The 24,276-nt window shown below is 36.2% G+C and overlaps 2 protein-coding genes across 3 annotated transcripts; both read left to right on the forward strand.

The window, feature by feature from the left end:
* The first annotated feature begins 625 nt into the window (after positions 1–625).
* Positions 626–14,911, forward strand: LOC114353115 (uncharacterized). The gene is made up of 2 exons (XM_028304949.1): positions 626–1,564; positions 13,567–14,911. Exons 1-2 carry the CDS (start codon positions 631–633, stop codon positions 14,169–14,171), a joined length of 1,539 nt encoding a protein of 512 aa, XP_028160750.1. The 5' UTR covers positions 626–630; the 3' UTR covers positions 14,172–14,911.
* Positions 14,912–19,161: 4,250 nt separating this feature from the next.
* On the forward strand, positions 19,162–23,756 carry LOC114353116 (phosphatidylethanolamine-binding protein homolog F40A3.3). 2 transcript variants are annotated; one of them, XM_028304950.1, is made up of 5 exons: positions 19,162–19,249; positions 19,974–20,056; positions 21,846–21,969; positions 22,634–22,847; positions 23,573–23,756. In XM_028304950.1, the coding sequence occupies exons 2-5, from the start codon at positions 19,979–19,981 to the stop codon at positions 23,709–23,711; spliced, it is 555 nt and encodes a 184-aa protein (XP_028160751.1). In that variant the 5' UTR covers positions 19,162–19,249; positions 19,974–19,978; the 3' UTR covers positions 23,712–23,756. The 2 variants fall into 2 exon arrangements, with proteins under 2 accessions (XP_028160751.1, XP_028160752.1); XM_028304951.1 differs by having other exon boundaries at positions 19,190–19,245.
* The last annotated feature ends 520 nt before the right edge of the window (positions 23,757–24,276 follow it).

A 24,276-nucleotide genomic window follows, 5' to 3' on the forward strand; every position in this document is an offset into this window, starting at 1 on the left:
GAAGGTAACCTAACTGTTATACTAATAGGTGCGTGTGTATCTACTTTAAATTTACTCGTATTATATTTTTTTGTGTTTTGTCTTCTACCTTTAGAAATGTTTTATTATTATTTAATTACCTTGATACGTAACTCTTGTTTGATATTGTAAGTTTAATGATAGATAAACGAATTTACTCAAACAAACTTTATTGAAACCCAACCTGATCATACATACAAGTCCGCCATTTTCATCTAAAATTGTTAGCAATTTCAAAGATTTATGCGTTGCGCACAATCAATAAAGCAATATTGTCGTTTGACTTCATAAACGCATTTAATTTTTAGGTTGCTGATTCTTCAATGCCAATTTGAATTTATATGAGTCGTTTTGTCTTTTTTAATGACACATTCGCACACATAATAAAAGTTTATTGTTTTAGATGTGTTTTTTACTGCTTTTATTTTCTGTAAAATTAATTAATTTACTGTATTGTACAACAACTACCGTCTGTTAGATAAAGATTTATACCTACGTTAGTTAGAACACTACACACTAAATAAAAATGCAGTCTAGTGTAGCTTGTAAACTAAGCTCAAAATTCCATAAACCTCATGTAATAACGACCACTTTTCTTGTTACAGATAAACAATGACAGTTAAGAAAGCCAGAAGCGGCGGGCTGGCCGCGGTGGTGTCCCGCCAGTGGCTGCATGCCAACAAACAGCTGGACATCCTCGGCCTCCCCAAGCCCCCCGCCCTCCTCTACAACGTCACCGTCGGCTTCAACGAAAAGGACCAGCTCCAACTCCTCACCAAAGACGAAGACGACAAAACAAAAGACTACGACAAAACCAAACAAGAGAACATCAACATCGATGACATTGCCAACTGCGTCAACATAGAAAACTACCCCAATTTCGACCACACTCTAGTCTTCTACATAACCAAAAACCTCAGCAAAGAAGCGATAGTCCTGAAATTCGAGAACGAACAAGACTTCAAGAGGATATACTTCACGTATAAGTACTTCAAGATGAGGAACCGGCTCACGAAGAACTCGAATAACTACGCGAGCAGCGACAACCTGTTTTCTAAGAAGAAAACGTACGAACTGTTCAGTAGGAATAGGAAGAACAGCATGGATGACTATAGCATTTACGACAAAGGTCGGGCGGAGTTCGATTTGATGCAGACGACCGACAACGATGGGGTGACGCATATATCGGTCCAGCAGAAAGGGTTGAACAGATTTGACCAGCCGATGAGCCTGATCGGTATAAGAACTGATGCAGGCGACATAGGGGAGATAGATAGCATAATTTACACTGATATAGACATTCCCGCAAAGCCTGAGAGGAAAAGACTGTTTCACAAGAAATCTAAAGCCCCTCAGCCTCCTTTGAGTAAAGATAGTCAGTCTAAAGTGTTGAAAGGAGAATTTGTTAGAGTGAATGTAGACAGAGCGCCAGACGTGGTGCCTAGAGATAACAAGCAGAATAAGGTCCCTGATATCCTTCTGTTTCGTGATGGGAAGACGAAGAGGAACAGTCCGCCCAGCACTCTTTGGTCCACTAGCAATAAAGGTGAGCACGTATTCATTTTATAGCTTCATGGGGAATTAGGTTATGCAATGTATGCCAGCGCAACACGGAAATAGTTACTCTAAGTTATAGCAAAAGCCCAGGTTACGTATGAAATGAAGATGGGCGATTTAATGCCGCGATAGTTAATGCCATTTCTAAACCAATTAAAATATCATCAGTAAAGCTAGTAAATACTTATGACGTAAAATATAGTCACGAGTTAAACATAAATTAAAAGCTAGGAAGTTGAATTGTTTTAGAAACTAAAAGCGAAATTGATGAAGGTAATGAAGTGAATAACGTGTACCTGCCTAGGTTTATGAGCTATAATTGTTATTTCTTATACTTTACTAGACAGCAATATAACATAAACTAGAACTATAAAAGAATACTCCACTTAAAAAGGTAAGGCAGTAAAAATTTTATGTTCAGGTTTCGAACTATCGCCTATCCAATCTTCCAGAATGTCTCCGAAACATTTAACTCAGTCTCGTGTGCCCGTCAATTATTGCCTTTTCCCATCACATTCTCAAAACTCTCAATTTCTAACAATGGTCTCACTAACTAAACCAATAACTTCAAACCAGACCTCGCTCGAAGTGGGAAACAGCACATCCTCAACAAATACCGTATTTCAAACGTCCACAATATGTAATGGCCGATTGTCTACGCTACATAATAATCCATAAACAAAACGCGTCTCTGGAAACAGCACATTGTCCATCAATCCATTTGGACTTTAAATATAACTTAACTGTAAAACTATGGAATGACTGACGACTGTAGCTGAGATTGAAAAAGATATACCTAAGTTTAGACTATGTACTCGACTCTACCTTAGATTGTTCCATGTAATGGGTTTTAGGGATAAATAGTTCAGGGAAGAAACTAGAGTCGTATAAGAGTGACTGAGTAAATAAGCATACCTACACTACATACAATCTGACAATCTTGAACGTAGTAACTTGAAATGGCACAACATGGTCATAGATTTAGCGATCTTTTCTATAAAAAACCTAATATACGACAGACATACCAAAATGCGGATATTGTAAATATAAATAATGAGAAAGTTTTATTAAAATTAATTAGAAATGAGTAGTTCTTTTGTCTTTCTGGTGAACTCAGAGCTACTGAAAACAATACTAAAGAATATGTATAAGGAACTTAAAACTGGCAGGGGCAATCCACAAAACGTCCTAGAGATTGATAGAGATAATATCATAAATCTTATCACAAAAATAGTTTGAGAAAGTCACCGAATTTCGTAGATTAGAATCGTTACAGATCTAATTAGTAGAATACATCTTACCAACATTACAAAAATTTTCAAAACTCCAAAACCGCACCCAATTTGGATGGGGCCACTTGCTTAGCAAATCATCTTGCATGTTCGTTACTCATTGCTAATCGATGTTCCGGCTGCCAGTAGATCAGCCTCAAGGCCNTCTTGAAAAGGAGCGCCTCGACCAGTGTAACCCTATCAAGGCATACGAGCTAGATTCGCCGATCCTTGTTCGTCCCAGCCGTTCCTTAACTGCGGTTGCTGCACCTCTTCCTGGCACTCACCTGAACGACTCTGTGTTACCTACTGTGGCTGCCCCTCTTCCTTATATCCTCCTGCACGACTACGTTACCTAGCCGTATGCCTGGTCTAAGGTTTGACGCTAAAAATCAACAACAACAAGTTCATATTAAAACGCTGAAGAGTTTTTTGATTGTTTGTTTGAACGCGCTAATCTCAAGAATTACTAGTTTGATTGAAATAATAATTTTTATGTTGAATAGCTCATAAATTGAGGAAGGCTATAGGATATATACAATCACTCTACGACTAATAGAGCCGAAGCAGTAAAGAAAAATGTTGCAAGCACGGAAAATAGTATTTAAACTATTTTCACGCGTGCGAAGTTAATTTTATGGCGTCGAACCTTGGACCAGGCATACGGCTAGGCAACGTAGTCGTGCAGGAGGCTGCAAGGAAGAGGGACAGCCACAGTAGGTAACACAGGGTCGTTCAGGAGAGTGCAAGGAAGAGGTGCACCAACCGCAGTTAAGGAACGGCTGGGACGCACAAGGATAGGCGCATCAAGCTCGTTATCCTTGATAGGGTTACACTGGTTGAGGTGGCCCTTTTCAAGACTTGGAAGCCTGTGGGTAACAAGCCATTGGACGTGGAGAGGGTCATTAATTATACGTATATTTTCTACTTTTCCGAACTTTAGCGCGGGAACGGTTTGTCCAAAACATTTGAATTTGGTCTTATTCAATGCAGGATTAAGTGCCCTTCAACCGTCATGAAGACCACTTTTTGATAGGGTAAGTCATTTACGCGGTATAACCGGAAAACCGAAATAACGCCCCTTTCGGGGGCCCCCACCACTTAAGCACAACTCCGTCGAAGTCGAAAACTTAGGAAAGTCTTAATGGGCAACCAATGAAGCCATTAAAGCAAAAAAATCTTTTGTAGGAATTATTTCCGATTTAATCAATTTTTGTGTTTAATTCTACTGGCCTAGTACTCGTAATATTACTTACTCCGTCAGCATAAATTTCGGTCTGTTTCAAAAAATCGCATGAAAATCCGTTTGGTACTTTTTGAGTTTATCGTGAATACAGACAGAGACAGACAGATTACAGGCACTTCGGAGGACTTTCTTTTGGAATTAGGTTTTTATGAAAATTTAATTATTTAGGTATACTTAATAACCATNGTACTCGACTCTACCTTAGATTGTTCCACGTAATGGGTTTCAGGGATAAATAGTTCAGGGGAAAAACTAGGTACAAGAGTAAATAAGCATACCTACACTGCATAAAATCTGTCAATCTTGAACGTAGAAACTTGAAATGACACAATATGGTCATACATTTAGCGATATCTTCCAGAAAACCTAATATTATAACAGAAATAAACCAAAATGAGTATATTTGCATATATTAAACAATTAAAAAGTTATAATAAAATTAATTAGAAAATGTGTAGACATTTTGTATTTCTGGTGAACTCAGAGCTGCTGAAAACATAAGCACTAAGGAACTGCTGAAAACTGGCAGAGGCAATCCACAAAACGTCCTAGAGATTGATAGAAATACGTATCTTAAATCTTCTTACAAAAAAAGTTTGAGAAAATCACCGAATTTCGTAGATTAGAATCGTTACAGATCTAATTAGTGGAATACATCTTACCAACATTACAAAAATTTACAAAACTCCAAAACCGCACCCAATTTGGATGGGGCCACTTGCTTAGCAAATCATCTTGCATGTTCGTTACTCATTGCTAATCGATGTTCCGGCTGCCAGTAGATCAGCGTCAAGGCCGCCGCAATGTGTGCCGGTCGTTGACTCGGTGGACAGTGGACGAATTTTAAGTAACGACTAGGGAAGTAGGAGACAGGGCTTCTTTTCTTTGACGACCTTGAGGATTGAGGTCTATCGATATCCAGAAATATGATGTAGTGATCAGCTTACAATAAAAATAACAATAATAACAGTAAATTCCCAGCGTAGTGTTCCGTCGTAGGCAGAGAAGTAGGAAAGCTTTGCAACTCTCCTTTTAAAGGATCGATATCAAATAACTTCTACTGTGGAAGTAACACTGTGGTAACACTGAGTACCTACTAATATCGTAGCTTGATTTTTTTTAGTTAATACGAGATTCCTGGGCTTTCCATAATGTATGATTTTTCACCATCTCTATACCCTAAAACAATTGGTCTATATCTGATTAATGTTTAACCGGTTAAAATTTTGAATGGTTGTCTTTTTTCTTGCCAATTAATTATAATAATTATTACCTGACTGCGCCAGAAGAATTTTTGTTATGTTTTTTGTTAAACTTATTTACCTAGATGATTCTTCCATCCAACCATGACGATTTATTCAATATTGCCCACAATACTGTTAAAATTGATGAATGAATGACAGTGCATGAAATCCATAGTCAATGTTGCCGTCTAATGGCAATTTCCGCGGTTGATAGCCTGAACGGATTTGTGCAAAAAGTGTTGACGCACGAACTGCCTGTTAGCGGTGTTACCATGTTTGAATATTGGATCAATTTTGTTTCGTCATACATAATTGAATACAAGGTGACCGACGATATCTTAAAGGTAGCAGGAAGGCGCTGGACGCAGGTCGCTACCAACCGGCGGTCAACATGAAAATCATTGGGGGATGCCTATATTCAGCAGTGAACGTCCTATGACTAAAATGATGATGGACGATGAATTTAATACATAAAAAAATGCGAGTAAAATTATAGAAGCTACTTTAATTCCAAAATTATAGCCATGCAGTATCGAAAAATAGGTTGGATGGATGGTTACCTAATTTTGTTTGCTTGAAATGAGGTAATAATTTCAACTCTAGTAAAAGTCGTCTGACTGACTTGACTCAATTAGACTAATTTATTTAATAAAATTATATTCCTTTTAAGTTTGTAAGATTGTGATCGGTTGCATCTAATCATACCTAAGTTACTACTACATAGTACCTGATGTCGCGCCTTTTTATTTGTTGCTTTTTTTTGACTTGTCATTTCTGAAATAAAGAAAAATAGGAAGTTTTTAATAATTTTCACGTTTTTAATTCATACAGTGCTAGCTTATTTCATATTTAATGGTCTGGAATGATTTTATTACTTTTAGAAATCTAAAAGAGACGTCACCAAATAAAATATTAATAAATGTAAATCTATATTTGCAGTAGCGTCGCTAACTTCATTTAAACTAATATAATTAGAGTCAGGCCCAGACGCGGATGTTTGCTTGACAAATCATTCATGGTTCTAAGAAAACTCTCTCTTGGGTGTAGAGAAGTTTCCAATAGGGGAATGTGTGTGAATTAAATTTTATAAGTAATATTACTTACTCCGTCAGCATAAATTTCGGTCTGTTTCAAAAAATCGCATAAAAATCCGTTCGGTACTTTTTGAGTTTATCGTGAATACAGACAGAGACAGACAGATTACAGGCACTTCGGAGGACTTTCTTTTGGAATTAGGTTGAAATGAAAATTTAATTATTTAGGTATACTTCATAACCATGCCAACTAATGTCTATTAATGCTCTTCAATAAACTGAAATCAGTTTTACTACAAAATTGTAATCCTCAAACACAACCAATTTTGTTTCAAGTAGGTAAAGAAAGCTCAACTTTTACGGATACAAATAGTAAACTATCACTGCTTTGTTATAAAAATAACACATTTCACGTCTATTTAAGACAAATTCATTGACGATTGTGCGAAGCCAATATTGGAAAGTCGGACAAAACTGCACTCAAATGAATTGTAGAGATGCACGTTAGCGTATCTATTTATTATTTTAGTTCGTTCATTGATCTAAACAATTTTTCTGCCATCGATTACAAAAGAAAGTCTATATACCTACCTAATTAAGTAAGTACAGTAGTAGTAAGTAAGTCACTTTTCGTTCTACAGACCTTATGAACAGTAAAATTTTGGTGTCATTATTTCGGTACATACCTATCCTATGTTACGACTTCTACAATCTTTAAAATCGCAGTCAATCTACACTGATCTGTAAAACTAAAATATAATACTTTTCAAATTGAAATAATCTTTTAAGTAAAAAATTTAATAGTGTTCAAAAAAGCTGCTATTGAAGTTTTNAAAGTTTTTTATTTTGAATCTCAAACTTTTATAGCTTAGGAAAAAAAGTATGATACTTAGTTTTGCAGGCCAGTGTATAGAATAGAATAATCTTTATAGTACCTATCTAGTCAGAGTTACGATAACTTGCGAAACTTGTCGATAAATTCTTACTCAGCTCATCCCTAGCCTGCCAATTTGTACGTGCGTTTATGTCCATATGTTTACGACGTAGTTACATAAAGCGATTGGCGGAGTGGTTCGTGGTTCATGTCCCATTGACACATAGTGCAGACACTGACCTCTTGAATGCGCGGAAACATAAACAGAATTGACCTGCACAGACACAGTATTGAAGAATGTATGATGTTTCCTGAAGTTTTTAAGCCTTTTGCCAAAGTACTGAAAAGATTGCATCTGTGTGCAGATAGGTCTAATGGTCTAGGGCCCACCCCAGGATCTTGGGCTACCGATTCGAAGATGATAGTTTTTTTTTCCTATATAAGTAGACACTAATCGTTAAATAAAATCATTTTAAGGGGATTAGGTACCTGCTTAAATTATTTTTAGGAAATTATTTTATTCGACTTACAAAGGCAAAACACAAAACAAGGCAAAATAATAGATATTTTGTAAAAATTTGAGTAACAAGGCCTAAGGTCCAAAAATGGCGTCTAATAAGGTCTTTGTGGCCTCCATTGGTACATCCCATAAAACTCTACCATGAAGAAGTCTTAAGAATACTCCTTTTATAAAACATCTTGCCCAAGACTTACTTTAAGGTGGCATGTCCACAAATTGACTGCTAAGTGGATGGGTAAACAAATTGCTTAATTTCGTCAGCTCCTTTTAGGACACACGTGACTTACTCGACTGCAGGTTGAGCAACGAACAGAGAGACAAAAGTTCTTTAATGAAAATAAATTTAAAAAAAGGCAACAGATTTTTAAATTCAAAATAAAATTGGAATTAGAACTAAAAAGAAAAAACATTTTTAAATCAATGAGGTCTGGATTTTGAGCGGGCTAATTTTCTTTTTTTTTGTCAATGACTCAAACAGGTTTGGCGCGAAAAACTAGGCAGCATAGTTCTTTTAATAGCATAATCTTTTGGCATACTTATTTCCTTTTCTTTTTTTCAAATAAACAAAAGGCAGCCATGATAATTAAAGGTCATCAAATCGAATCGAATTCATATAAATATAGAATCATTAAATACCTCTTTTCGCACATATTTAATTTTACGTTCTTTCCTAATAAATTACAATACGCAAGCAGTAGTAATGTATGTATAATTACATAACCTTTACATAGGCCTACAAATTTACCTCACTACCCTCGTTTGCAAATGTTCTGTCGCAATTTTTCTCAATAACGATTACCCATTCGTATCATGTCGCACATTCGAATACTTTTTCGATCGATCTTTTACAAGCGTTTGCATCTTTTGCAATGATTACAAGGATATCATTGCGCATTTTACCTTATAGATTACTTTGGCAATTTTATAGGCGAGAGATAAAAATCAATAGTATCCGAGACTCAAATTTAAAGCAACTATAGGCTGGGGTGATAAAAGAATTTAAATTAACTAAACATACCATACACGCAACAGCGTGTTTTTTAATTTAGGTAACATGACGTCAGGAGAATTTTGAAAAAGTAAATCACTGGTGATTTGTTTGTGTAGTCCAAAATATTAAACTCGTAAAAATAATATTTGAAAGAATAATGCATTGTTTTTAGAAAAATAGAGAAAAACTACAAGGAATCATGAATTAATGAAAATTAGTCCTTTGAGACTTGCATTATTCTAGGCATTTCCTAGGTATCTGCTTCTACTAAGTATCTAAACTACAACAAATTACACAATACTCATTGGAACTCGGTTGGACGAATAGAATCTCTTAAATGGAGTACCTAACCCAGTTGCTCTACCAGCTTTTACGAAATGGCCAGCTGGTCCTGGCCATCTGATCGAAACCAATACCTCTGCCATTCCAGTAGGGTCTCAGATCATAGAATCCCTTCTATGATCTGAGAGTAGGGTAGTCCACTTAACACGTTCACACCAAGGTTGTAATGCGAGCGGTGTGCATGTCACCATTGAGCCGTGAAGGACAGCCTCCCAGGGAGCTCGGCTGTCAACTTCCGCGACACCTGTCAAATTGGGACAGTGGGTTTGGCAAGCGTATCAGGTTTAGATGTAATATTGAGTAGAATATTTAGACATTATTATGAAACAGCGCTTTTGATTACAATGTCAATTAGTCACACGGTGTCGAAATCCGACCATTATTCGGGTATCATGTCGCAATATTAGATCCCCATCGACCACAGAAGTAAAGTTGTAATGAACCCGCCCCTAACACTATTTTAATCAATTTTTTTTTATTTTAATTTATGCACAAATGTCAAATAAACCCAGAAATCAAGTAGAGTCAAGCCTTTGATTAGTTTTTGAGCATTTTTGATACTTACATTTCTTTGTTGTTAGTCTTAAAATTCTGTAAGAGAACGAAATCCACAAAAGCGTATGCCATCAGCAGAAACAAGTTACATTATAATTTCTTTCATAATCTATCTATCTAATTTATGCTTACCAAATCGTAATTCTAATAAAGGGATTCATCAACGAATCTAATAAATCCCAAGCACCTCCGAGGCATAATTACGCTAAGAACAATGACGTGTTAATAACATGTCAATATTGATAGATGACAGCAAGGTTGCTGTCAAATTCACCAGCACCCGCGGAGCAGATGTGCCAATAGTTCACAGGCCATGGTTGTGAAAGGTGTAAAGTTATGGGCATGAAAAACATCTCTACGTCAATGTAATACATACATTACGTTAAATAACAACAGTCCATCAATAACTAAGGCTGAGTTGGGCCATTTTATTTTAGTTTTGACAAACGTCAAAAATCTGTCAAACTCCATACAAAAAGCACCGGTTATCGTCATAGTTACGGTCAAAGTTAGGTGGTGCAACTCAGCCTTAGAATCCCAATACATTACGTTTAATAATTACAATTCATCAATTAATTTATTATTTTGAATACTCATGCATGAATAGATTTATGTCTGTGATTGCTTCAAATATTGAAATTCAAGCAATTTGCTTTTTTATACTCTATACACTGGCCAGCGTAGTAAATTCCTTATTTTTTTTTATCTACAACGAGGAAGCTCTTGGGAAGGATGATAAATTCCCTCTGATTTTGAGAGGGTTATGCACTTTCTTGCATTTTTTTTAATATAAAAATAACTTTCCTTAAGGTTCGCAATTTTTGATACATCTGGGAAAATATACCATACTCGCTGTCAAAGGGTGACAAGTTTCAATATTTTTTTAACCCTATCACTGCTTCAGGAAAATATTTTGGGGCTAGTGCTGGGAAGAAGTGTGCAGGAACTTGTTTTTAAAAGTTTTACGTATAAGGGCGGGAAATCGTTAAATAATATAGTCTTGACAGACTAAATTACATGCAGATCACGTGCTAATAGCTAAATAAATAGTTAAGATGACCTAGTAGATTGCTGCAACCTGCGCAAAGCGTGTACGCACATAAATATTCTAAACCATGTTTAGTCAATCGCATCCTTGACATTCAGTTAATGTAGAGCGGTTGATTATAATATAACCATGAAAATGTGGTCGCTCTGGTGTTTTATGACCACATGGTAATTTAGTCCAAAATCGAAGGATTTGTACCACTAAACTGTAGAACTAATTTTGATGATTGTAGGTGGATGTAATAGGTTTTTTTAGCTACAATGGGAAAGCTCTTCTGCATCTCAAGTGAGGAAAATTGATAAATTAGGCCGAATGTATATTAGTATAGTATAATATAATAATAGCTAGCCAGCTAGGCGAACTTGGAACAAGCTCTACCATCAACTAAACTGAGCAGAAAATTTTCCTCCCTCTGGGAATCGAACCCGGATCGCTGGTTCTGAAACGGTTAATCTTATCACAAGATCATAAGAGGCGATCTTTATAGAGTAATCGGATGCATACAATTTGAACACCATCTAGCTAGGCAGTACCTGTTCGTTAAAAGCCTTTAGCGACATAACTGCGATTACCTAATAAATGTACTTACCTACTCATCTTTAGCATATTATTGTTTCATCACTCACTGACCAAGACAATGTTAATTTAGTTGACATAATCCACTGAACATTATTTCTAGCAAATCAACTCGAAATGAGTACATCACTATAATTTGTATGCGCACCGTCGCGGAAGCGTCGCAATCTGCATTGANAATTGGGACGTATTTGAGTATTCAAAGCGAGCGCTTATAACATATCTGTTTTTGTTTTTATATAATATCATTGTTTTCTGTACAATTAATGGGTCGTAACTTTTTTATACACCCGGGAAAAGATTCATTTATATTCGCTGTCGAAGGAATGACGAACGAATGACAAGTTTCAATATTATTTTAAAACCCAATCACTGCTTCAGGAAAATATTTTAGGCCAGTGCTAGGAACGCAGCGCGGGATGTTGTTTTTAAAGGTTTTACGAATAAGGGCATGAAATCGTTAAATAATATAATCTTGACAGACACGCATGCAGATCACGGTGTTAATAGCTAAATAAATAGTTAAGATGACCTAGTAGATTGCTGCAACCTGCACAAAGCGTGTACGCACATAAATATTCTAAACCATGTTTAGTCAATCGCATCCTTGACATTCAGTTAATGTAGAGCGGATGATTATAATACATATAACCATGAAAATGTGATCGTTCTGGTGTTTTATGACCAAATCCACATGGTAATTTAGACGAAAAAAAAAATTAATATTTTTTGTACAATTATTAAAATGTAGAACTAATTTTGATGACGTGTAGACACAGACTCTATGTTTTTACTCACTACGGGGAAACTAGGCCTATTTAAGTTACATAGTTACCTATTAATATGGTGGTAGCTAGCAAGCCAGGGGAACTTAGAACAAGCTCTACCATCAACCAAACTGAGCAGAAAATTTTCTTCCCTCTGGTAATCGAACCCAGACCTCTGGGTCTGAAACGCTTAATTTTACCACAAGATCACGAGGCGGTCTATAAAGAGTACCTAATGGGATGCATAAAATTTGAACACCATCTAGGCAGTGCCTGTTCGTTAAAAGCCTTTAACGACATAAATGCGATTACCTAATAAATGTACTTACCTCACTCATTACCCTTACTCATCTTTAGCATATTATTGTTTCATCACTCACTGACCAAGACAATGTTAATTTAGTTGACATAATCCACTAAACATTATTTCTAGCAAATCAACTCGAAATGAGTACATCACTATAATTTGTATGCGCACCGTCGCGGAAACGTCGCAATCTGCATTGAGAACGTTCTGATGTAACGTCTCTAATTTGAACATTTGAATTTGGAACGACGCGTCGGAACGCAAATAAAAACAAAGAATTGCGTTTAATTATTTCTATTTATAGTAACATGAGAGACATCTGCTTTGTTAAAAAACTTCTAACTTACAGATTCTTTGTGTGCTAGAGTTTGGGTATTTAAACCACTTAGGGCCCTCGCCCACGGTGACTTTTTGTAGCAATGCAGTCGCGGTGGCTGTAGCGCGTTAGTAGCGCGTTGGCATCACTTCTGTAGTGCGTTGCAAATGCGTCTAACGCGCGTTATTAGCGATGCTGTCGCGCGACAAAAAGTCGCCGTGGGCGAGGCCCCTTATTGATAGAAACACATTGTATTTTTTCTTATAATCCTGCGTGCTTTTATTTAATTGAGCTATTGAGAAATACAGTTTTTATAGGAAAAACTTGACCAGGAAATCATCACTTTCCGAATCTAAGATTACTTGTGTCGTCACATGGCTTTAATTATTGTATTTTAGGTTCATAATGTGACGGTCGAATATCACAACTTGTCTACTCATAGAAGTCTTCGGTGTTAGCCAACATTTGACATTTGAACACAATAGCACAGCATCGGTTGGTGTTTCTATTTCTCAGAAACGTTAATTTGCTAACTCTTTTCGTATCGATAGTGCAAATTTGAAATTACTTCGTATGCCTCAAAACGTAATTGTATGCTAAAAGGGTATCTCATATGGCTTTAAAATTAATAAGCTTTATTACATACTAGATTTTATTGACGGTCAGCTTGACCGACAGAGCCAAATATAATGGCAATGAGGGAAGATAGAAGAATTCTGATTCTAAATGAATCAATAATCAATAATACATTCTATTCTATTCTATTCTATTCTAAGTACTAGAATGAATCTAATGTAGCTATAACAGTATGACAGAGTCAGCTAGTGGACGAAGTCTGTTATTTATTTAAAGGGTTAAAAAGAAAAATATGGTATTAAACAAATGTTTCTCTCATTTCAGTGACCGCCGGCTACGAGTCCGACCGCGAGGAGTGGAAGAGCAGCCGCTCCCAGTTCTCCACCACGGCCTTCGACAGCCTCGCGCGACCCACCAAGACCGCCATGGCCCTCACCCTCAAAAAACCCCAGCGGCTTGACCCCGTACCCCAGTACTACCGCCTTCCAAGCGACCCCAAACCCAAACTCACCCCCCTCCCCTTCCGACCCAACAACTTCCTCCAAAGACCCCCCAGACTACCCCGACCGAACCCAGAAATAAAACGCAACTTCCTCAACACCGACCACAGAAAGTTCACCTCCCTCCAAAGCTTAGAACTCCCGAAGAAACTCAGCGAGCCAAAGAAACAGAACGATGTCAAAAAAACGAACTATTCGAACATATCTAATAGGATCACTGGTTTGACGAATAAACTGCGAGATCTAGGCAATCCGAGCAACACGATTGGTCGCTTCAAGGCGCAGTCGCACGGTGACGTCGCCAATTTGAAGCCAGTTTTGAAAACTAACGCCCAAGATGGCGCCAAACGATCAGTTGTGAGGACTTGCAGTGCTGAACCACCAAAGAAAGTCACTTTCAGCGCGTTCGCCACCGTTCAGGTGGTTTAATATCGAGTGGCTTAAGTTAAATATCGAGTGGTTTAAGTTAAATATCGGGTGCTCGAAATTTAGTGTGATCTAATCAAATTGGAAATTGGTGGCAATAATAGTGATGAGTAATTCTAAAGTCGATGTAAATTTTTATTTTGAATGAATTAAATTGATTTATTGATGATCGATTGTATCTCGATAAATGTAATGTTGACTGGAGTTAAGATGTGAATGTTATAGGAAATATTCAAAGCATTATTTAGATTGTAAATCAAATGAAGATAGGCCGGGATTTGTGTGTAAATATAATGTACTTATTTCTAAAGTGTTGTGTAACGCACACAGTTAACACTAGAAACATTTACGAAATTTTATTAGTCTTAATAAAATGTCTTTAATATATGAACACTTCTATATTGCACAGCAAAAATTCGCACGCTACTTTCACATGATTTAATGTAAAATATCGATCAATCAAATGCACATCACTACAGCTTGATTTATACTATTTATTAATATTATTTTTAATGTGATTTCTGTTATTTTTGAATCTGATCTGACAGTTGCTGGCAATGTTCCCGTCTTAACTGAGGATTTCCAAAAGGAGTGTTGCGAATGTTGCAATGTTGCAATTTCGTGAAATGTCGCCAATCTTAAGGCTGAGATTGCTGTCGGACAGTTTCAGATACAAGAAATTGATGAGGTTGATGGTAGTCTTTAGATGTTATCGTTAGCCATAAGTAGATAGGTACTATTAGTAAGGGGGCGTCCATAAATTACGTGAGGCTTTTAGGGGGGGGAGGGGGTCAACAAAAACCTCACCAAATCTCACGTGGGGGAGAGGGGGGGTCTCGGGAAATATCACGTATTTTTTTCCATAAGAAATAGAGAAATAGAGTTTGCCAGAAAACTGGGTTAAATCTTAAGTAAAAAAATTGGCCAAGTGCGTGTCGTGCCACGCGCAGTGTAGGTTTCCGTAGTTGTCCGTCGTTATCACAATATATTTCAGAAGTAAGCAATTACTTCATCTAAAGTCACTTTTAATATTTTCTTCTAAGGAATTTTTATTAGGTATGAAATTTTATAATACATGAGTAAAACGACTATTAGTCTTGAACTAACTGATCTATCTTAACCGCTATAGTTTTCCTTGAAAGTTCATAAAAAGCACTATAATCTTGAATTTTCCCAGATTTATCAAGCCAACAGTTTAGTTTTTAGCGGGGGGGACGCCCTACTCGGACAAAAATTTGCACTTTAAACTTTAATATTTTGCAAACGGATCCCTAAATCGAAAAATGGTCTTACAAAACCCTAAGCCATTTTAAAAGACCTATCCAACGATACCCCACACGATGGAGTAGAAGACGAAAAAAAAATCATCCCCACTTTACATTTAGCTAGCTACCCTAAAAAAATTTTTTTTTTCAAAATTTTATTCTACCGTTTTGTCGGCGTGATTAATATACATACCTCTACAAAATTACAGCTCCCTAGTGCCAATAGTTTCCAAGCAAAAACTCGGACAGACAGACAGCCAGACATATCGAAACTATATTAAGGGTTCCTTGTCAGGAGTAAAAAATGATATTTGTATGATGATAATGTCATTTTATTCTATACAGTCTAAACAAATAAAACTAAAAATGCTTCCGTCTGCATGTGTTAATACTAAAATGCAGAATAAATGACGAAATTAAGAAAATTATAAAACAAGTTCTTTTTTATCAAAATCTATTTTGCTACATTATTAGTGATTTTGTAGAAAGGAACAATTAGACTAGGTACTTCTGTAAAAAAACAATGTGACCCTAGTACTAACACTACACGTGTTTTTCTGGATCTATTCGTAATCAGTGGGCTTAGTGCGACTTTACACAATCGTCATCCGCTAGCGACTGCGTAAAAAATTACATACATTAAATGTATGATGATTACAGCGTCCCTAGCAAATACTTTCAAGAACTAAAATCTTTAACTTTATAGATCTTTTTGATGCACTCGTTAGACATACGATAATAATATAATAATAATAATAAAATCATTTATTTGCAAGAACATGGTTACAGATAGGTGTTAATTTAATAAATTCCAGCATATTCTGTCGCATGCGACGTGCAAAAGTTCTTGTTCTTAAAGTTATGTTAATTATTGCTACATTTAGTTTCAGACTTTACATATTTTTACAACTCAAAATGACTCAAAATCTTATTTTACTCGTTGTTGTTTTTCATACCATGACAGTAACAATACAATAAATAAATGTCAGGAAACGAAATTTGAAATGCAAATGTCAAAATAAATTTAAATTAATTGTATAAATGTCAAATTAAGTTACATTACCGATGTCACATCATTCTATCACTTAAAAAGTCATTCACTGTATAATACATTTCACTACACAATATTATTCATAAAATCATCATAAAATACACATTACAATGTCAGCCTTTATTCCTTTTGAGTCGTCAATTAGCATTAAATATACAACACGAGATACAACGTTAAAGCACACAAAAAAAATGTTTCTCAGTTATATTACTCCAAAATTATTAAATTTCGGATTTTTTTTTAATATCACGTGAGATTTGGGGGTGGGGGAGGGGGTCAGGCAAAATCTCACCAAATCTCACCAAGGGGGGCGGGGGGGTTGAAAAATAGCCAAAATTGTCTCACGTAATTTATGGACGCCCCCTAAATTCAAATCAAATCATTCAATCAAATTACTGAGAGAGAAACATTGTGGATTTGGTTCCAATTTTTAAATGAAAACTAACACGTTGGGCGCCAATTTAATGATTAAACGTAATAAAAAAGTACTCGTGCAGTCAAGTAAAACTTTAGTGCAAAAATTGAGAAAAATCAATGTTAACTAATTAGTGCAATGTCAGTCTGATGACTGGATATTAAAAGTCCTAATAAGTACAACACAACATTAATGCAATAGAATTTACTTTTGAAAAAAAAAACGCATGTGAATCAACAACTTAGTCTTGTACTGATCCAATTTCGCTGACATCTAAAGCTACCTTTAGTAATAGATTATAAAATATTTATTATAAACAAATACACCATCAAATGCGTCATTATATCCATTAGTATAGCTAAGTCGATTTGATCATCTCCTCATTTTCTAGTCGACTTCCCTTTTCTTAATTATTTTAAGTCTGTAGTCAAAATTCTATCAGGAGACTTTTTTAACCAATTCCGATTCGAATGATTCCAAAATAGGTCCCCAGTGCTTATAATATTTTATTTTGTTTAAATTCAGACATTATTTTAGTAGTGTAGAGTTGATAACATTACATACTACACCTGTGTTAATTAAGTAAGTGTTGCTTTTTCTTCGCGTTATTATGTTTAAGTTATTCGAATTACGAAGAAAACAGTTGATAAGGACGTGTTCGAGGTAAGGTCACGGGCGGACCATCAATGAAACTGCAAGCACAGAATAAGTAATAGTACCAAGGTACTGCTAGAGAGTCGGATTTGCTTGACTCTTTGAAAGCCACAGGGTTCTATTCCTTGATGTGACATTTCTTCAACTTATTGTGCGTAAATAAATGCGATTACGGGAATTCAGACGCGACATATAGAGACATTTTAGCAGCATCTTCTCAAACAAATTCTTAAAAAAATACATAATTTTCCTCGCAAACCACCAAAAACGCGTACGAGTAGGTCAATGTTATTAAATCAATAAAGACTTTGTCTTTTGAATTTGCGTGAATCTGCGAAATCGAAAAACTCCGTTTCGAACGCTTTTTGAATACACCCCCATGGACCATGAAACTGATTGCCAAAGGTTGCGCACGCGCCTTTAAAACTGTTACTCTTCGGATTCTTCTTAGATAGTTCTCGTTCACTTTATGAACATATAGAAAATGCCTTTATTTATACCTTGATCCTATAAAATAACTATTTAGACGAAAAGAAGTCATATTTTGTCATATAATTATTAGAATAGTTATAATCAAAACAGTGTAACTATGAATGTATTATAATAATTAGAGATATAGTATAATGTTGTATGATTTATTTTCGTTGTTACTTAATTACTTGTTTCGTCGTAGAGTTGTTTGAAAAATAATAAAATGTTTGTTAATCTGAAAAATTGTTTCTGTAGTTATTTATTTATTTCTTATCAGTACCTAACTTCTTAGTCGTCAAAGTGATATCAACTTTCAAATCAACACACCATTAATTTAAGCCAGGATCTACAGTTTAACTTCCAATCTGAATGTTCAATTGAACGTTGAGTACTCAGTCCCGGAGGATAAGTTAGATATCTTAATTAATTTTTAACTGAAACAAGTCACGGAATCCCTAAGAAATAAAAGCTGGGAGTTAATCTAATGGCAAAATAATATTACATATTTTTATCAGACATTCGTTATTAACAAAATGAGTGAGATATTTTTAAAGATAATGTCTGTTTTTATTTTATTTACGTAAACACATCAATTACAAATTGTAATTATTTGTTTTATCAAAATTTGTCTTAGATATGATTATAAGACTTTGGCTATCAAATCTCATTAAAATGTTTTAATTGCAACTTACATAACATTTTTTGCAAATTATAATTATTGATTGATAATGTTACAATTCTGTTGTATAGATATAGTTACCTATAAAATTTGAAATTACCTCCTTTTCCATACAAGCAGCTGAAGCAGCTGACTACAGCGGGAATTAAATCCGCAGCCGCAGTGGTAATTGAATTTACCGACAATTTGGTTTGATTGAGTATCCAAAAGTTTTTTTTTACTCATACACAAATGCAACGTAACAAAAGGTTGAAAACTCAGCATTTTCTATTTTCCTGAATTTTTTAAGTAAAGGACTCACCTACAATACTACAATAAAATAATACTTACTAGTTGAGATATCTCTGGAGCATTGGATTAAAAAACAATTCTCCAGAGATATCTACCGTTTTTAAAACTTCTTACGTAACCCTAATGAGGATAAGCATAGGTTATCGCAATAATATATCGGCAACAAAGAGCGCTTATCTTATGTTTTGCGGTAAGAGAAATACTTTTTTACGACTGCTGCAGTGTGGTTCGAGATCGAAAAGGAAGTACACGTAGGTAAGGTTTGGTTTCTCTTATAGTTTTAGTTTCATTTTGAACTATCCTTCTAGAAATATCTGAAATGAATTAATATTTGTAACAACAGTTACCAGCAAACAAAGTTCGAATAACAAGACGATGTGTTATTTTTTTTATGATTACAAAATTCAATAAATTTTAAAGTAGTTAATAACAGCTATGTAAATAAATATGAGATCATTGTCTTGCATCTTCTCTACTTTCATAATAGTCCAGTNTAATTTGGAACAGAAACACATTAGTTATTATTTGAAAATTTATTAAATAAAATTGGTTAACTTTGTAGCTAAACTAACTAAGTAAGTGCTCTATGTTCCTCCGTGCTCTAGGGTTTTAGACTCGAAACTCTAAAATTTAGATAGATGCCGAAGATCCTGGGTTCAATTTCCAAATGAGACACACGAATAAAAGAATACTGTTACAATTATTAGTTGGAATAAAGTAGGACATTGCAAGAAATGGTTAAATTATTAGGATGTTGCAAGACATCAAATTGACCGTCCAACAAACAGAGGAGGCTTTTTAAGCCTCTAGCCCGATTGAACTGTCTAAAGTTTATGGTGGTTCATAAAGTCTGACACCTGATCCAGAATTACCTCATATAATAACCCACAACTCAAAAAATAAAATAAAACATAAATAATAGGTTACTGCATGTAGGTTAAGCTTCACGAAAATTACATTAATTTTCCAAAATTTTCAGCCATCATGTCGGTCGCCCAAGCTTTCGAGTCCAGCAAAATCGTCCCTGACGTCATCCCGACGGCTCCCACAGGCAAAATTGATGTGAGTATCAAATTTTGAAGGTAACGGAAAACACAGCGTGGGACGTCCACCCACAAGGTGGACCTACGTCCTGATAAAGGTATCAGGAAGGCATTGGTTGCAGGCCGCTACCAACCGTGCGATGTGGAAGTCATTGGGGGAGGAGTCAGATTATCACAAAATAATTTTGTGACGTTAACTTTATGCCGTAACCGTATTCCTAAGTGTAACGTGAATAAACGAAATTATATTTTTTTGTAATATTAATCCAATTGATCAAAGATAGACTGTTATTACGTAATATTTTTCATTGCTTAGCGGTGCAATGAATAAAGTTTACCAATGCATTTTAGTAAGTGCACTCAGCTGTTGCATTGAAGATATTATAAGTAGGTAGGTAGGTAGGTAGTACCTACCTACATATTAAACACCGGTATCTACTTACAGTATCTGAAATCGCATAAGAACCTGTCATGGCTTTAGATATCGTCTTTCAGAAACTGATCTTTATTAATTATTATTGCACACCACACAAAAACTGAAAAATTGAAATTTATAGGATAGGCACATTTAGGCGGTCTTATCGCTGGGAAGCGATGGCTAACAGATAGCCAGGCGGTAAAGAATTAGAAACTTACTACCAGGGAAATTATTGTATTAGGGATTTTGGATATTTTTATCTCGATATTTTTACGGGAATACAATAGGGTAGGATTAGGATCGATATACGGGCAAAGTCTAGTGCTAATTTAAAATTAAACACTTATACCAAAATAATAAAAGTACTGCAGGTACCGATTACCTACATCAAAACTCTATTATCTCATTGGTAAAATGTTTGCGAAATGATAACGGTAATAAGATAAACGAAAGACTGTTACCTAATTAAGAATTATGATAACAATGTCAAGGACTTATTATTACTTAATAATTTATCACTGGACTTACGAACAACACCATATTTTTTATTTGTTTTAAATACAATAGATTATGTAAATATTAAACAATGTGATAACTAGGAGTGAGTTCGTCTCAACCACGTTAGCTCAGCGGTCAACGGGGATTCTTTTTGGACTTTTCGGGACACAATTGAATTTTTTTCGGCATCCTTTTCGTCCAATGAATTAAAATCAAGACCNGAGGATGAGTTCAAATTTGAAGGTCACCGTACTGCTGGAAGGACCAGCAAGCAAACACGTACAAATTGCGTACTGCGGGCAGGACTTGCGATAATCTTCTGGCAGGACGTTTAGAACAAAAGACCAGTCCTTCCAGAAGAGCTTCCAGCAGGACAAAGCACCGGGCGATCTATCATTAATAATTTATCACTGGACTTACGTATAACAGCATATTTTTTATTTGTTTTAAATACAATAGTTTTATATTATGTAAATATTAAACAATGTGATAACTAGGAGTGAGTTCGTTCGTCAACCCCGTTAGCTCAGCGGTCAACGGGGATTGTTTTTGGATTTTTCGGAACACAATTCAAATTTTTTCAGCATCCTTTTCGTCCAGTGAATTAAAATCAAGACCGACCTAAATCCCGATTTGAAGTCGTTTTTGCTTTTTAATACTGAATTACGAGTTAGTAAATTTATTTTTATCTTTTCATTTATTACTCAAAGTTCATTAAACAAATAATAAAGAAAGTATAGTTAGTATCTACATGTTGTGAACCAAAATGGCAACACTCTCTCTAAGGCAGAACCCAGAACATGACGCTAGTATCTGCGGAAGTCATTGTTGGATGATTTTCTAATATTTTTTGAGTTCCTGTATAACACCTGTAGGTATTGATTACTTACAGCTGAAATACCCCAGCGGAGTGGAGGCTACGCTCGGCAATGAACTGGCGCCCACCAAGGTGAAGGACCAGCCCTCCGTCTACTATGACGCTGATCCTCAGGGCTACTATACCTTGGTGTTCACTGGTGAGCATTCATTAACATTAAAACANTTTAAACAATAAATAAGTAAGTAGAAATGGCGAAATTAATGCCAGGAAGTACCTACATTAAAATACCAGACAGAGATAGTTCACACCTCAGATCATAGAAGGGATCCCTTCTATGATTCACACGATTCCCTTACAAAAAGTTGATATAAGTTTTTGAGTTTAGGTGTCCCCAACAAATTTTGATACAGGGCTAGTCTAAAGCGAGACTGGCAATAAAACTTGCAGAAGTTGACTTCCGGTCGTGGTCATGTTGAGGCGTTGTTCACATCGGTTGTAGAGGCGGATACAAATCTCCGCACGATCTCGCCGCCATCTCTCTCTATTGGCAGACTTTCTGGTGCAGTCACATACGCCGTCTCCCACTGCCGATTTCACTTGGTCGGTCCAGCGCATTGGTGACCTGCCACGCGATCGGGTTCCTTCGACTAGCAAGCAAGCTGCAATGCAAGCTGTTTATTACCGCTGTGTAAATGCTGTACGTGGCATACCAACTTCTGCAAGATTTACACAGTGGTGACAACTTCTGCAAATTTTATTACTAGTCTAAACCTCGCTTATGACTAAGCAGCATCATTTCTTTGAAGCAAACAGGTTTTTTTACATCAATTGTTTATTATCTTGTATTCTTTCGTACCCAGACCCCGACAACTACGACGGCCCCGAGCTAGTATACCGCGAGTGGCACCACTGGTTGGTGGGCAACATCCCCGGCAACAAGATAGCCGAGGGCGAAGTCCTATCCGGTTACATCGGCTCCGGCCCTCCAGAAGGCACCGGCATCCACAGATACGTGTACATTCTGTACAAGCAGCCGGGCAAGCTGAACTTTGATGAGAAGAGGCTGACCAACAAGTGAGTGTTTTTCCAAACCACGGAATGAGGGCTATCGTTTTAGCGCTCACCAGTTTGCGCCACTGTAGAGTAAGGTCCTGTCACTTGCTAGTAGCGAAGACAGTGGCACCAACTGGTTAGTGCTAAAGTGGTAGGAGGACTATCGCATTTGCACTCATCAAGATGGCGCCACTGTAGAGTAAGGTCCTGTCAATCGCCAGGGGTGCCAACTGTTAAGTATAAAAACTATAGCCCTCATTGCCAAAATAAGCTAACCTAAGTAGGTGCCAACGCCTAGGAAAATTATTAGCAAAATCTTCGTCATGTGACATGAATGAAAATTTTAAGAAATTCATGGATTTTGGGAAGGATTTTGAATAGAATCACCAGAAGCGTCACGGCCAAAAAATACCTAATACCATTTAGCCGTCTTCAACAGAGTGGTCCTTCGAGCCGGATAGATTTTGTACTGTCAGCTCATTTTCCATTAATCAAATATCAATGTCAAATATTGTTTTGGTATCTTACGTCCTGAACTGGAAGAACCTTTGGAAGATCTATTAACATAGGACTTTTAACGTTTGACGTAGCAACCGCTAAGCATAGACCATTGTATACTTTTGAGATTAGTTAACCAGCCAAATACTATGGTTGTTATACCTAAATACTCCCATGTTAGAAAATGCCTGCCATATTAACACCTCAAGAAGTTTTCTATTAGTAATATTAACTCTTCTTTCTTCCAGATCCATCGACGGCCGCGCAGCATTCTCCACGAAGATGTTCGCAGAGAAATACAACCTCGGGGCCCCAGTGGCTGGTAACTTCTACCGCGCTCAGTTTGACGACTACGTACCACTGCTATACAAGAGCTTGGGGGTTTAGATGTTATGATTATATTTATATTTGTAATTAAAGGTGTTGAAGTTTGATATGTTTTCTCTTTATACTTTAGAATAAAATAAGATTATCTAATTCGCGTTTTTACATTTCATTTTCACTCACCGTTGCGGTTACCCACCATGGAAACCGTACCTACTCGTACCTACTTAGTTTTTAATATTAAAGTAAAAGTATTTTATTTGCCAACAAAAATTTACAGTCTGTTTATCTAGCGGCTGCTGCAGTAACTGTGCTTGTGTCGCGGCAGCCTTAAGTAACACAGGTTAACAATGTTGATAAAATATAGTGAGGAAATTAAACGAACAACCTGTGCCGGGTTTTAATGCTACCAGCGCCCTGGGCTTGACTTCTTTCTATGGCGCCCCCTAATAGTCATCTTCGTCAATCGACATTAAAATATGTAGCAAAGCATGATGCATTAAGAAGCAGTTAGTGCCTCTACCATGAGTTTACCNCTCAATGTGTTTGAAATCTTTAAGTGGGCAATAGCTATACGGTTTACCCTACCTAAGTTTATACCCTACATTAGACAAGCCGTTGAGTTTTA

The sequence above is a fragment of the Ostrinia furnacalis genome, unplaced genomic scaffold (genome assembly GCF_004193835.3).
Source record: "Ostrinia furnacalis isolate ACB-3 unplaced genomic scaffold, ASM419383v2 OfSCF1610, whole genome shotgun sequence".
In the NCBI taxonomy this organism is placed as follows: Eukaryota; Metazoa; Arthropoda; class Insecta; order Lepidoptera; family Crambidae; genus Ostrinia; species Ostrinia furnacalis.